Source organism: Bufo gargarizans, chromosome 6, assembly GCF_014858855.1.
Source record: "Bufo gargarizans isolate SCDJY-AF-19 chromosome 6, ASM1485885v1, whole genome shotgun sequence".
NCBI classification, from domain to species: Eukaryota; Metazoa; Chordata; class Amphibia; order Anura; family Bufonidae; genus Bufo; species Bufo gargarizans.
In genome coordinates this window covers 238,209,628-238,226,072 of record NC_058085.1, presented here as the reverse complement: position 1 = coordinate 238,226,072, position 16,445 = coordinate 238,209,628, and the positions used below count along the sequence as shown (strand labels likewise).

General features: G+C 40.1%; 1 protein-coding gene across 1 annotated transcript in view; it reads left to right on the top strand.

Annotated features, from left to right (window-relative positions):
• Positions 1-16,445, top strand: part of LOC122941364 (oocyte zinc finger protein XlCOF8.4-like) — a 47,246-nt gene that overhangs the window by 14,159 nt on the left and 16,642 nt on the right. Inside the window, exons 3-5 of the mRNA XM_044298563.1 lie at positions 6,266-6,427; positions 14,816-14,939; positions 15,039-15,160. Of these exons, the coding sequence (XP_044154498.1) occupies positions 6,266-6,427; positions 14,816-14,939; positions 15,039-15,160 (408 nt within the window). The remainder of the gene's footprint in view (positions 1-6,265; positions 6,428-14,815; positions 14,940-15,038; positions 15,161-16,445) is intronic.

The following is a 16,445-nucleotide window of genomic DNA, read 5'->3' as shown; positions in this document are numbered from 1 at the left end:
GTCTGTTGTCCCTAGTAAGAGCTCCCCTGGTACGGTCCGCTGAGTATACTAGCCGGAAAGTCGGGGTCATGTGCATTCATGGGGACTTAAAAGAATATCCCATCACCCTGGTGTCTCTAACCACGGGGGTCGGCAGGTGGACTCACGAACTGGCAGTTGCCACAAACTTACACTACGAACTTATAATAGGGAGAGACTTCTCTGATTTCCCGGCACTCTGGCCTGCTACGAAAGTGACTGATGCCCAAAATTCAGCAGATGTTGCACACCTGTGGGGTCAGAATGCTCACCAAACCCCTAACCCCTTAGGGACCGGGCTCATTTTCACTTTAAAGACCAGGCCATTTTTTTCAAATCTGACCAGTGTCACTTTATATGGTGATAACTTTAAAACGCTTTGACTTATCCAGGCCATTCTGAGATTGTTTTTTCATCACATATTGTACTTCATTACACTGGTAAAATGGAGTCCAAAAATTTAATTTTTATTTATAAAAAAAAATACAAAATTTACCAAACATTTGGAAAAATTTGCAAGTGTTAATTTCTCTACTTCTATAATACATAGTAATACCTCCAAACATAGTTATTAATTTACATTCCTTATATGTCTACTTCATGTTTTGATCGTTTTGTAAATCCAACTTAATTTTTTGGGGATGTTACAAGGCTTTGAAGTTTAGAAGCAAATCTTGAAATTTTCAAAACCCCACTTTTTAAGGACCAGTTCAGGTCTGAAGTCACTTTGTGAGGCTTACATAATAGAAACCACACAAAAATGAACCCATTCTAGAAACTACACCCCTCAAGGTATTCAAAACTGATTTTACAAACTTTGTTAACCCTTTAGGTGTTGCACAAGAATTAATGAAAAATAGAGATACAATTTCAAAATTTCACTTTTTTGGCAGATTTTCCATTTTAATAATTTTTTTCCAGTTACAAAGCAAGGGGTTAACAGCCAAACAAAACTCAATGTTTATGGCTCTAATTCTGTAGTTTACAGAAACACCCCATATGTGGTCGTAAACTGCTGTACTGGCACACGGCAGGGCACAGAAGGAAAGGAATGCCATACGGTTTTTGGAAGGCAGATTTTGCTGGACTGGTTTTTTGGACACCATGTCCCATTTGAAGCCCCTCTCATACACCCCTAGATTAGAAACTCCCAAAAAAGTAAACCCATTTTAGAAACTACGGGCTAGGATGGCAGTTTTGTTGGTACTAGTTTAGGGTACATATGATTTTTGGTTGCTCTATATTGCACTTTTTGTGAGGCAAGGTAACAAGAAATAGCTGTTTTGGTACTGTTTTTATTTTTTGCTATTTACAACATTCATCTGACAGGTTAGATCATGTGGTATTTTTATAGACCAGGTTGTCATGGACGTGGCAATACCTAATATGTATACAATTTTTTTATTCATGTAAGTTCTACACAATGATTTCATTTTTTAAACCAAACAAAATCATGTTTTAGTGTCTCCATAGTCTGAGAGCCATAGTTTTTTCAGTTTTTGGGCAATTATCTTTGGTAGGGTATGGTTTTTGTGGGATGAGATGACGGTTTGATAGGCACTATATTGGGGTGCGTATGACTTTTTGATCGCTTGCTATTACACTTTTTGTGATGTAAGGTGACAAAAATGGCTTTTTTACACTTTTTTTTTACTGTATTCATCTGAGGGGTTAGGTCATGTGATATTTTTATAGATCGGGTTATTATGGACGCGGCGATACCTAATATGTATACTTTTTTTATTTATGTAAGTTTTACACAATAACAGCTTTTTTAAAACAAAAAAAAAAGATGTTTTAGTGTCTCCATATTCTGAGCCATATTTTTTTTATTTTTTGGGTGATTGTCTCAGGTAGGGGCTCATTTTTTGCGGGATGAGGTGACGGTTAGATTGGTACTATTTTGGTGGCTTTTTGATCACTTGCTGTTGTACTTTTTGAGATGTAAGGTGACAAATAAATGGTTTATTTTTTTGTATTCATCTGAGGGGTTAGGTCATGTGATATGTTTATAGAGCCGGTCGATACGGACACGGCGATACCTAATATGTCTTTTTTCTTCTTCTATTTTTTACCAATTTTTCTTACTCTATTTGGGGGAAATGACATTTTTGTTTATGTTTACTTGACACTTAATTTTTTGAGGGGAAAACTTTATTTTTTCAACTTTTTTTCACTTTATTTTTTGTCCCACTTTTCTGACTTTAACTTTTGGGAGTCTATTCCCCTTTACAATGCGTTCCAATACTTCTGTATTGGAATGCATTGGCTGTATGAGTAATACAGTGTGTATTACTCATACAGCTTCCTGCCTGGATCTCACAGGGGGCTGGGGATCTCACAGGTTCGTCACAGGAAGGCAGCGCCGATGCCTAAGGAAGGCATCGCGCTGCCTTCCATGCCATCGAGTCCTCCTTACAGCTGCACAGGGACCCGATGGCACCTCCGACCACCCGCCTCAACTCCCGTAAAACCCGCAAACCGTAGGTCTCAGAGGAACCCCCCCCCCCGCGCGCGCGCATTGTCCCAGGGTGCCTGCCGGGCGGCAGTGATCGGACACTACACATTACATACCGGTACGTCATGTGTCCCCAAGAGGTTAATAAATACATTGAGGGGTGTAGATCTCAAAATGGGGTCACTTTTGGGCGATTTCATTTATAATTTCACCCCAGGCCGCTACAGTTGTAAGCACAAGATGTGTAAATCACCACGTTAGCTCTAAATTGTGCAAAGTGCCCCTTTTTACTAAGCCCTGTCAAAAGATTAGGGCCACTTGTAGGATGGTTCTAAAACCAGGAAGCACAGTGTAAGGCCTCATGCACACGGCCATTGTGCGGCCATTCCATACATTGGGGACCGCAATTACAGACACGGCCGTGTGCATGAGGCCTGATAATAAGAGGGCTTGCTTCTCACACTTGCACACTATGGGCACAACAATTTGGGCACTGAAATGGCATATCTGTGTAGAAACTGCATTTTTCACTTTTATTATCTGCTGTGAATGCTCACTATACCACACACTTGGTAAATTCTGTGATGGATTTGGTTTCTAAAATGGGTGTTTCTTTTCTTATTTAAAGGAAACCAGTCACTATGGAAATGCAATGTAAGTTAAAGGCACCATGCCATAGAGCACGAAGAGATGAGCAGATTGATACCGTATATACTTGAGTATAAGACAAGTTTTTTGGCACATATTTTTGTGCTCAAAAAGCCCCCTCGTCTTATACTCGAGTCTAGGACTGTATTATGGCAACTTACATTGCCATAATACAGACCATGACATGTTGGGGGCCGGAGAAGCTGTTACTTACCTTTTACAGCTGCTCCGGTCAGCTCCCAGCACGTCCGCGCGGCACCTCTGTTAAGCTCCCAGTGTATATCTCGCGAGACACGCGGGCCGCGAGATTTACACTGGGAGCAGACCGCGAGATTTACACCGGCAGTAAGTACCGGCCCCTGCACAGCCTCCCCTCCCCCTGGACAGCCCTCCCTCCCCCTGGACATCCCCCCTCCCCCTGGACAGCCCCCCCTCCCTGGCCAAGTATGAAGTAGGGAGGGGTATTTTCTTGATTGCGAAAATTCACAAAAAAATCGGATTCAAATTTTTGCATGAACTGATATTTTCCCAAAAATCTAATTTTATTGGTACGGTATCTATTTTTATTTTTGAAATTTACCAGTAGCTGCTGCATTTGCCACCCTAGTCTTATACTCGAGTCAATAATTTTTCCCATTTTTTGGGGGTAAAATTAGGGGCCTCGGCTTATACTCGGGTCGGCTTATACTCGAGTATATACGGTATATCGTTCTATGGAAAATTATTTAGTGTAACTTGTAATTTATTCATTTAAAGGGAACATGTTATCTTGACTTGAAGTGAGGAGGCCGCTGCCCTCTTGACTTCAAACTCTGCTGTTACATAGCGCGTGCAGGGTGTGCAGCACCTGTTCATGCATATGTGCAGCTAATTATGGTTATTGGGCCTGTCAGTGTCCCTTTAAAGTTTGTTTTTCAAGACTTTCGTGCATCTGGCAGGAGGAAGAAAAGGATCTTTAGGAACACACTGCTGGCTATTAAGGTAATCCTGGTGTTTTGGGAGGCATTTTTTAGGTGACAGGTTCCCGTTAAATTCCTGCTCGTTCTGAGCTTTGATGTCAAGGAGGTGGTCCTATCGGTGATTGACAGCCCTCTCTGTATACACAGTCATAGAAGGAAGGCTGTCAATCACTGATCGGACTGCATCCTTGACTTCAAAACCCAGAATGAGTAGGTAAATGAATAAAATACAGGTTATACTGAATCTTTTCTTACAAAACTATCTGCTCAGCTCCCCCTGCTGTATGACATGCTGCCTGTAGCTCAAACACCATGTTCAACATGTCAGGTGTCCTTTAACCTCAGAGTCTATGCAGTTGTGGGCCACTGCTGTGCAAATCACCAAACTAGGCCTCAAGTACACATGGTGCCCTTTCTCTCCTGAACCCTGCATTGCTCCCAAACAGTAGTTTACATCCACATATGGGATTTGTAACAAGGTATGGGGTACTTTTTCTCCTGTTGCCCCTTGTAAAAATGAAAAAATCTGTTTGGAATAATTTAAGGTGTGTCGTTTCTAAAATGGGGTTATTATCGAGTGGTTTCACTTAAGTGAATTTTCGTGAAAATTTAAAAAATTGTTTCAAAAATTCTATGCCTTTTAATGTCCTTAAAAAAATGTTAAAAAAAAAATGATCAGTCTTAAAAGCAGAGATTCAAATTTAGAAAATAGTGAATGTTTCCAAATTTTCAGTTACATTTAGTTTTTTTGTCATAAATAAAGGTAAAATATAAGATTAAGTGCTCTGTTTCATGAAAAAAACATTCTCAAAAATGGCTTGGATAAGTAAAAAGCATTTCAAAGTTATTACCACATAAAGTGACACATCAGTTTGGCAAATTTAGGCTCTGTCAGGAAGGTGAAAAATGGCAGGGTCTGGCAGGGGTTAATACGTTTGATTTAAATAAAGTGGCATAAGAAAAAAGGCAATTTAGTTAAAGTTTCTTCATTTTAAGTTTACCGATTAATGGTACTTTAAATGTGTCAATTACGCAGGTTTTTACAAATTTGCTTTTACATGTATTTTTTTTTATGGAATGCGAAATGTACTGGTACAGATACATTTGTTATTTTTATGGATTTTTTTATTTATAATTTTTGTAAATGTTTTTATAAATACATTTTTTCAGTACTGTAATTTCATACCGCTGCCTGTTTATATACAGTGGATCTAGTATGCTCTAGCAGATCTCAGCGCTTGCCTTTCTAAGGGCCCTTCACAGATGATCGGAAACAAACTGGGATGTTCCTGATAAGTGCCAATCACCCAACAAACAAGCAAAGGCTTGTTTGCAAGGTGATTGTACCTTTCAAGCGGCAGCAATATTTGGCGTTTGTTGCCAGCAGAGCTCACTGTGTAAATGCTGATGTGCTACCAACAATATGCAAACAGAATGGAGCACGTTTGTGATAAAAATCGTTTGTACCCCATTACTTTGCATCTGATGTGTGAAAAGACACAGATATATATATTTTATTGACACTCATTTGGGGCTGTAATTGCCTGTGCCAAATGATTCTTGCACCCCTAGTTGCGAAGAGCCCCATGTATATTGCTGGTAAATTCCATTTGAATAATCAGCCTCTGATACCAAACAATTCATAATCAAGACAAATGATCATCTTTAGGGAGCATTTACACGGGTGCATTTTCAGTCCACGTCCGATCCCTGTTTTTTGGAGATCGCACACGGACCAGTGCATTCTATGGGGCCACAAAAAATGCAGACAGAACACAGATGTAATCCATGTGCTGTCTGCATCGTTGTGGCCGAGTTGTAAATCATATAACATGTCCTAATCTTGTACATTTTGCGGACAGAAATAGGCATTTTTTTCAAAACAAATATGGGATGTACACGGACTGCATCTGAATTTTTCAGATCCGCGGGTGGACTCATACAATTTTTTTTTTCTTTTTTTTTGTATTTCTGTCTTTTTTCCGTGTCTTTTTTCTCCTTTTTTAGAGATATGTTCACTATTTAATAATGTATTATCCAGTATAGGCTATAAACATTTTTCACAATTTGCTTGCATGATATTATTTGGCCTCTTTTTATTCCTCTTGAATTAAAGTGAGCGTGTCCATAGAGATTAAAGGAATGTGTAAAGATAAATCATTGTGTCTCTCTCCATACAAAGGATTACATAGTAGTGAAGACAATATCTGATGAGGATGAAGGATGGAGCAGGAACCAGATCCCCATCATGAAGCCTCCACCTGACTCACTGATGAATGAGAGAAGCAATGAGCAGAAGATCCTAGAACTCACCAGTAAGATCACTGAGCTGCTGACTGGAGAGGTGAGGGCTGCTGGGAATTTTGAGATATGATACAGTAACGCCAAGTCAGTTGTCTGGATGATGACTGGATCTGGTCATGAATGGTGTATGGAGGTAGTAAACCCAAAAGATGAAGATCTCTTATTAGGCACTGCTGCTTGTCAAAATGTTTAAAGTGAGTCTGTTTCACCTGTTATCATCATGCATATATTTGTGCCTATTCATTTGTTAATCCGTTAGTGACCCCTAATACGCCTTTTTACGGCGCTCAATAACAGGCCTTAAAATAGGCCGTTGCCTTTTTACATGAGAGTCGGGCTCCTGCTCTAATGTCTTGGATTGACAGCAGGCCAGTCCGCGCCGTTTAGCCCTAAAATGTTGCAGTCATTAGCAACTAAAGTATCTAAGCGGTAACAGCATCTAAAGTATCTCCGGCAACAGCACCCCACAAATCATATCGCGGGGTGTAGATGTCCTCACATGGCAGGCGTGGGCCTAATGAAGTACAGTGCATTATAGAAACAATCAGAAGATCACTTGTCAGAGTCCCCTTGTGGGACTAATAAATGGTTAAAAGAAAACTTAAAGTTTTATTAAATAAAAAAAATCTCCATGTTAAAAAATACACTTTATTTTCATAAAAAAATGCTTTTCATTGGAAAAAAATTCAAAAATTAGATCCCATCCACAAATTTAGTATCGCCTGGACTATTGACCAGCACTGTAAATTTATCCCACACGGTGAATGCGATAAAAAAAAAATACAATCGCTGTAATCTTACTGACCTAGAGAATAAAGTTATCATGTTATTTATGCCGGAAAAATGAACGCCGTAAAATTTTAAATATAAAAACTCAATGACAGTATTGCATTTTTCCCCCCATTACCCCAGAAAGATTTGTACTGGAGCGGGAGGTGTGGCTGACTCCCGTTGGTCTTGCACTCCTGACTAGCCTGTCTGCCCCATAGGCTGATTTTAATTAGAGTAAGTATAAAGCTGTAGCCTGCTGTCATTGTATTTATTGGAAGACATTTGGCACCAGGAGAAGTATAGAGAGGCATCAAAAATGGGAAAAAGCAGAGTGGACCCAGCACACCCTGAATTTTATGGTGGCCATTGTGGCACATAACAGGTAGTATTTAGTGTTAGGTTCTCGTCTTATAGAGATCGCCTTGAAGTTTGGCAGACGGGCCCAAATAATTTTGTACAAAATGTATTTGCCAAGAATCTCAAATTTTCAAAATAAGGGTAGCATTAGCACCAGAATATATTCTATTACTATGGCATTATTGTACTTTATTTGGTTTGTATAGTGCTGTTTCATTGTCTTTTTTTCTTTATGTATATGTGTACCGCAAAATGGTGCCATTAAAAATTACAACTTGTCCTGCAAAAAAATAAAAACTTCATATGGACCAAAAAAAATAAATTTAAACATGAGGTAGAACCCAATTTTCCTTATTTTGGGGGGAAAAAAATCCACCCCAACTCCAATTAGGCAATCAGAACTCCCTGGATCAACGACCCATCTCTAGTAATTATAACATCAGATATTATTACACTCCAGAAATACATCCAGGCCCCTCTTGAATTCCTATAGTGAATTTGCCATCACCACCATCTCAGGCCGAGAGTTTCATAGTCTCACTGCTCTTCTATGTTTGTGTACAAACTTTCTTTCCTCCAGACACAGAGGACGTCCCCTCATCACAGTCCTGGAGATAAATAGATGATGGGAGAGATCTCTGTACTGACCCCTGATATATTTATACATAGTAATTAGATCTCCCCTCAGTCGTCTTTTTTCTAAAGTGAATAATCCTAATTTTGATAATATTTCAGGGTACTGTAGTTGCCCCATTCCAGTTATTACTTTAGGTGCCTCCTCTGGACCCAGCTCTGCTATGTCTGCCTTGTTCACAGGAGCCCAAAACTGTCCACAGTACTCCATGTGTGGTCTGACTAGCGATTTGTAAAGTGGTAGGACTATGTTCTTATCACGGGCATCTATGCCCCTTTTGATGCAACCCATTATCTTATTGGCCTTGGCAGCAGCTGCCTGACACTGATTTTTGCAGCTTAGTTTGCTGTTTTATTAAAATTCCTAGAACCTTTTCCATGTCAGTGCTATAGAGTGTTTTACTATTTAGTATGTACGGGTGACTTGCATTATTCCTTTCCATGTGCATAACTTTACATTTGTCCGTGTTAAATCTCATGTGCCGATACTCTGCCCAAGCCTCCAATCTATCCAGATCCCTCTGTAGTAGTATACTGTCCTCTTCAGTGTTAATTACTTTACACCGTTTGTCAACTGCAAAAATTGATAGTTTACTATGCAAGCCTTCTACAAGATCATTAATAAATATATTGAAGAGAATAGGGCCCAATACTGACCCCTGAGGTACCCCACTAGTGACAGTGACCCAATATGAGTGTGTACCGTTAATAACCACCCTCTGTTTTCTATTATTAAGCCAGTTACTTACCCACATACAGACATTTTCTCCCAGGCCGAGCATTCTCATTTTATATACTAACCTTTTATGTGGTACAGTGTCAAATGCTTTGGAGAAGTCCTGATATACGACATCCATTGATACGCAGCTGTCAAGTCTAGAACTTACCTCCTCATAGAAACTGATTAAATTAGTTTGACATGAACGATCCCTCACAAAGCCATGCTGATATGGCGTTATTTGCTTATTTCCTTTGAGATACTCTAAGATAGCATCTCTCAGAAAACCTTCAAACAGTTTACCCACAACAGATGTTAAACTTACCAGCCTATAGTTTCCAGGCTCTGTTTTTGGACCCTTTTTGAATATTGGCACCACATTTGCTATGCGCCAATCCTGTGGGACATTCCCTGTCAGTATAGAGTCCGCAAACATCAGAAATAAGGGTCTGGCTATGACATTCCTTAATTCCCTTAGGATACGGGGGTGTATGCCATCCGGTCCTGGCGATTTGTCTATTTTAATCTTTTTAAGTCGCTGTAGTACTTCTTCCTGGGTCAGACAGGACACTTTTAATGGGGAGTTTATTTTTACATTCAGCATTTCATCTGACAGTTTATTTTCCTCAGTGAATACAGTGGAGAAAAAAATATTTAACAGCTTTGCTTTCTCCTCATCGCTCTCTGCGACTCCCCCCTCATTACTCTTTAAAGGGCCGACACCTTCAGATTTATACTTTTTAACATTTATATAATTGAAGAACATTTTAGGGTTAGTTTTACTCTCTTTGGCAATTACACTCTCCGTCTCTAGTTTGGCTGCTTTTATTTGTTTTTTATATGTTCTATTTTTTTCCTTATAGTTTTTCTGTGCTTCCCCACTACCCTCTTGTTTAAGGGATTTATATGCTTTCTTTTTGTCATTTATTGCTTTCTTTACAGTTCTATTTATCCACATTGGTTTCTTTTTGTTCCTTAACCTTTTATTCCCATACGGTATGTAACTCTCACAATGAGATTTTAGGATCCTTTTAAAGATGTCCATTTTGTGGCTGTATTTTTATTTTTGAGGACTTTGTCCCAGTTAGTTGGCTAAATTTTGCTTTTTTGAAGTTTGGTATTTGTTCCTCCCTGTAGAAACGCTCTTTTGAATGATAGTTGGAAGGTTATTATTTTATGGTCACTATTTCCCAGGTGTCCCCCCCAACCTGCATGTCTGTTGTTCTGTCAGGCCTATTGGTTGATATTAAGTCCAGTATGGCCGTCCCTCTAGTCAGGTCCTGAACCAGTTGGAAGAGGTAATTGTTTTTGGTTATTGCCAAGAACCATTTTGCTTTATGAGATGTTCAGCTTTCAGTTTCCCAGTCTATATCTGGGTAGTTGAAGTTCCCTATAATAACCACCTCATTATGATTTGCCACCTCGTCTATCTCGTTTAGTAGTAGATTTTCTGTGGACTCTGGTATATTAGGTGGTTTATAGTAAACTCCTATTAGTAATTTTATTATTGTTTTTAGCTCCATGTATCTCTACCAACAGTGACTCCACATGTTCATGTCCCTCACTTATATCTTCCCAGAGTGTGGGCTTTAGACAGGACTTTACATAAAGGCAGACCCCCTCCCCCTCTCCGGTTTTGACAATCCTTTCTAAACAGACTGTAACCTTGTACATTTACTGCCCAGTTATAGCTATCATCCAGCTATTGTGATAATCTTTCTGGGTATTGTAGTCCAGCCTTTACAGTTATTACTAGGGATGAGCAAATCGACTTGGGATGAAACATCTGAAGTCGATTCGCATAATACTTTGTTTAAATACTGTATGGAGAGAGCGCTCCGTACAGTATTAGAATGTATCAAGCCAGCAACGGAGGCAATATGGACAATCCCAATACATTAGTAAGGGCCTTCTATTAACTTTATCTACATAATAAATGGCATTTGCTGGACAAACTCTTTCATTACTTTACACAGTTTATGGTCATCTTCAAAACTTTAATATTTTACTGTGCAAGCCTTCTACAAGATTATTACTAAATATATGTCACACCCGTGTGTGGGAGGGAGACACCACACTGGACGAAGAAGGAGAGGGAACAAGGAACAAGGCCAGAGAGCAAGGGAAGACAGAAGGACACCTCCTAGTCAAATCCCTAGTCACCGTCCTGACTGGCTATCAGTATGAACAGACCCCAAAGGTAGGTTAGTTCATACGCGGAATACCTAGAGTCCTAATTCATCCTATAAGACCCTGACGATAGTGATAGGACTGAGACTACCTGTTCCTCCAGAAAGGAAGAACAACCAGGAGTCTCCCTCAGTCCTACAACAAAGGGCAGGGGAAAAACAACACACAGATAAAACAAAACAAAAAATGCAAAACGGAAAGGAAACACTTAATTTTCCAGTAGCTATGACCGCAACAGGAATTTAGCCGAGAACCGAACACCAGCAGACCACAGATGCCACTGAAGCTATAAACGGCACAGCAATATCGGGTAAGCAACTATAAATAAAGAAAGTTAAATGAACACAATAGCAACACCTGCAGGTTAGAGGTGTGGCCATTATCAGAAACAACTCAGACATCTATTGATCCACAAGGAAACCTGTCAGATCAAAGCACGTGTTGCCAGTCTCACAGATCTTCTGTCACCCACTGTAATGGGGATGTCTGTATGTCTTGGTACTTCCGTGACAATATATTGAAGAGAATAGGGCACAATACTGACCCCTGTGGTACTTTACTAGTGACAGTGACCCAATCTGAGTGTGTACCATTAATAACCACTCTCTGTTTTCTATCACTCAGCCAGTTACTTACCCACATACAGACATTTTCTCCCAGTCCAAGCATTCTCATTTTATATACTAACCTTTTATGTGGTACAGTGTCAAATGCTTTGGAGAAGTCAAGATATATGACATCTATTGACTCACCCCATATATTAATAGTACAGGTGAATATAAGAAACTCTGTTCTATATCTTATCAGAGAAAATGTAGCTTTCTCCTTCTAGAAGCTCATTCCTCCTCCTCACCTCTCAATAGTTTTTCATTGGCAGCATGTGTGCATGCGTGTGTCTCTTCCTCTGTACCCCTCCCCCCCTTATTCATATGCTTCTCTGGGCAACATGTAATCTGATCCTTCAATCCTTCAGTGAGCTGACAGACCGTGTCATCTCTCCACACAAATTTAGTTGAGAATGTTATTTTTTTCTTTGGGGGAGGTATTAGTGATATTATACTGTACTAATAAGGCATGCAATGTTTGTTGAAAGGTTAGTGACTACTTAAATTATTTTGCTATATTATTAGATATGAAATTGTACTCCCCTCATACGACGGTCATTGCATAAAATTATATCCAGGACTTGTAATGGGAAAGCTAACATGTTCATACAAACCTCCTGGTTATGATGAGGGGAGACAGTAGTCAATGTCAACGTCAACTCTACTCTTGTCAAAGGGGAATCCTTTCACAGTCTTAGGCCTCTTTCACACGAGCGTGACGGATTGGCTCCGGATGCGTTCAGGGTGCGTTCAGTGAAACTCGCACCATTTTTCAAGCAAGTTCAGTTAGTTTTCTCTGCGATTGCATTCAGTTTTTTCAGCGTGGGTGCAATGCGTTTTGATGCGTTTTTCATGCGCATGGTAAAAAAACTAAAGGTTTACAAACAACATCTCCTCGCAACCATCAGTTAAAAATGCATTGCATCCGCACTTGCTTGCGGATGCAATGTGTTTTTCACTGAAGCCCCATTCACTTCTATGGGGCCAGGGCTGCGTGAAAAACGAAGAATATAGAACATGCTGCGTTTTTCACGCAATGCAGAACTGATGCATGAAAAAAAAACGCTCATGTACACAGACCCATTGAAATGAATGGGTCAGGATTTGGTGTGGGTGCTATGCGTTCACATCACATATTGCACCCGTTCGGAAAACTTGCTCGTGTGAAAGGGGCCTTACTCTTCTGACTCTGTCGGCACTGATTAAACAGTGTCAGAGTATGCAGGGACAACTTTGGTCATTCAGGATGGTATACACCTTGAGAGTGTTTCTAGTTGACCCTTGGGGTAGAGACATAACTTTGAGAAAAAAATTATCACAAAAGTCTTCTCCGCAAACTTCTGTGCAAGACACATTACAGCATATATGAAAAATGGCAGCCAAACACAGGAAGAAGGGTGGATCTGATTACCTGAGCTGAGGGACAAACTTCAGCAAGCAAACACACAGCAAATAGAAATATAAAACCATGAGAAATGGGACATGACAATAAGTGTGTGCCGTGTATTCCTCAGTATTTATAACCAATGGGGCTCCCTCGGTCAGCAGCCACAGATGAGGGGACCCAGGGAAGCATAAACCTGGTGACAGCTTCCCTTCACGGTCAGGGGATGTTTGCGGAATCACATAGCTCTAACAATGCCTGTTCTCCAGAATACGGTGATTTATCCTACATATTGAATTTCCACACTCCTCTTCTTGGCTTGGGCCCAGCTACCCTAAAATTGAGATTTCAAGATTAAAGGGGTTGTCTCACTTCAACAAATGGCATTTATCATGTAGACAAAGTTCATTTCCAGGGGTTATGACCACTCTGCAACCCAGCGGCAGTGGTCGTGCTAGCACACTACAGGAAAAGCATTGGCCTCTCTGGTGGCCGGGATCGTGGGACTGAGTGTAGGCACACATGCCAGAAGCTCCTGTCCCGGCCATCTCATATAAATGATAAAGTGTTGAGGCACTCAAGTTAAGGCTTTGCAATTAAAGTATAGCTTTATTTCACATTATCTGCATCATCCATTTGCCCAGCGGTACATATCAATAACAGAATATTTCTGACCGGACGTTTCGGTCACAATGGACCTTCATCAGCGGTCACATTATCTGTGAGGTGAGTAGAGGCATTCCTAGGGCGCTGGATGCATATTCTCACTGCAGCAGTGGTCATAACCCCTGGAAACAAGCAATGTATAATGCAATTGAAAAATGAATCAAGCCAGGAAAGGAAGCAATATGGACAATCACAATACATTAGTAAGTGCCTTGTATTAACTTTCTCTACATTATAAATGGTGTTTGCTGCAGTGAGACAACTGCCTTAAAGGGGTTCTACAGTTTGTTTTAACTGATGATCTATCCTATGGATAGATCATCGGCATCTGACCGGCGGGGGTCTCGGGTGTCAGCTGTTTGAGAAGGCAGCGGCGCTCCAGCAGCGCCTGCAGCCTTCTCACTGTTTACCGCAGGCCCAGTGACGTCACGACTAGTATCAACTGGCCTGGTCGGGGCTAAGCTCCATTCGGGTGAATACAGCTTAGCCAGCCCAGGCCACTTGATACTAGTCGTGACGTCACTGGGTCCGCGGTAAACAGTAAGAAGGCCGCAGCGCTGCTGGAGTGCCGCTGCTTTCTCAAACAGCTGATCGGCGGAATTGCAGAACCCCTTTAAGTCAGCAGTATCACAAGTGCTGCCAATGTTTTTGTAATACTTCTATTATTGTAACCTAGTTGTCTGCAGATTATGTATTTCCCAGTCTGGTCAAGGTTTAGGGGGATAGTACTTGCACTTACTCATTTAATGAAATTGTCTTTCTGTTCTCTTAACCCACTGACAGTATTTCTTCAAACTTTTGGTACTTCATGAGAAATGCCCAACACTTTTGGTCTGTGTTAATGTGCTCAGAATAGGTGGAAAATAGGAGCCTTAGAACTGATTTTTTTATTTTTATTTTTTAAACCTCTATAAATATATACAGGGCCAATGTAAAGAACTGCCACATAATTGCTTCATTCCAAGAACTATACAAAGGACCAAGGGACACTTACATTTTATGTTATGTTTTCTTATACGAAATGTGATTAAATAAAAAATAGGAAAAACCCAAATTAGCCCCAAAGACTGCATTTTCCACTGAAACTCTGTCTTTGTGTGTCAGGTTCCTGTAAGATGTCAAGATGTTGCTGTTTATTTCAACATGGAGGAGTGGGAGTATTTAAAAGCCTATAAAGATCTGTACAAGGACATCATGATGGAGAATCACCAGACCCTCTCCTCATTGTGTAAGCAGACACTTTTATTGCCTGGAAGGTGTAGAACAATTTTGATGGTCCCCCAGAAATATCCATAAGCTGATAATCATATCTAAATTATGTTTTCAGTCACGGTGTTTACTATGTCCACAGATGGACTTAGTATGAAGAAGTTACCAGATGGATTCTCCAGTCCACTTATTGCATACAATCGTCCAGAGGAAAATCGCAATGTCCCACAAGATTATAAGGTAGATGAGAGATCAACATTGCAGGATATGATTTTGTCCATTCTCCATCTATTAGTGCTTTTTATTTGTCTTTGTAGTCAATGGTAAGGAGGAGCGAACCAATTCAGACCAAATCTGGTTCGGTCTGAATTTTGCTATTTTTCAGACGGCAGGTGAAACTTTTCATGTTAATTTTGGTGCACGTGTCGGCAGAAAAAAAGCACTAGGGAAGAAGTAGAAGGGTTCTTGCATGACCATAAGAGAAAGAGGGGGGCTGCAGCAGGCAGGGAGGTACCCTAGCAGAATGCCATTCTGTGACGGGGTGAATGAGGGTGATTGGGTCTTAGAGTGTCTGCCAAGAAAACCATCTTGGTGAGTTAGGGACAATCAAAAGTCACAATCAGGGACAGCAAGAAGTCAAGCTTGCATTCTACTGCCAGGGAGAATTACAAAGAAGAATTGTGTGTGTAGAATAGGAACAAGCAAGGAAATACTTTTTTTCCCCATTTTCACAGAAATCCTTTTATTTGGGGAGTTGGAATAAGCGAAAACTGTACCAACACGTGTTCTACCATCAACCCTAGCATAGCATATAGAATACTAGTGAGAACTCTGCCAGGTTATATCACATATTTTTATTTATTTTTTGTTTTAGTTTGAAAAACCATATACATCAGTGATTTTAAATGAAATATTAGGGCTAAATCTGTTTATTATGTCAACACACAGATCAGTTCCAACTTTTTAAACTTTTTTTTTGTGGGGGGTATTGAATTTAAGGAAATCAGCATATAGGTGATCAGTACACCAAAACACACTAGGGTAACAATTTATCTATGTGTTAACATGATTTTAAGGGTCATGCCTCAATCGTTCATTTCCGTATATACAGTTTCCACATGGTTGGAATTATATTTTTCTTGCAACTTGTTCAATTTAAGTAAATCAGCATATATACGTGATTACTACAGCAAAACACAGGGTAGTGCATTCATCTACCTGTCAGTGTTAAATTGAAATTGATCATTAAGCCTCAATCATCTTGTTCTGTGAATTCCATTTCCACACGGTTGGAATTTTTTATATTTTGGGGGGGGGGGGGGGGCTGATTGATTAATTTAATTAAACCAGCATATATACATGATAACTACAGTGAAAAACCTACCTGTGAATGTTAACGTGAACTTGAGTGTCAGGCCTGGCACTTGATCATCCGTTAATTTATTTCTCCACACTGTTGGAATTTTATTTTTCGCAACATTTAATTCAATTAAACCAACATATAAGTGATTAGTACCTATGGGGG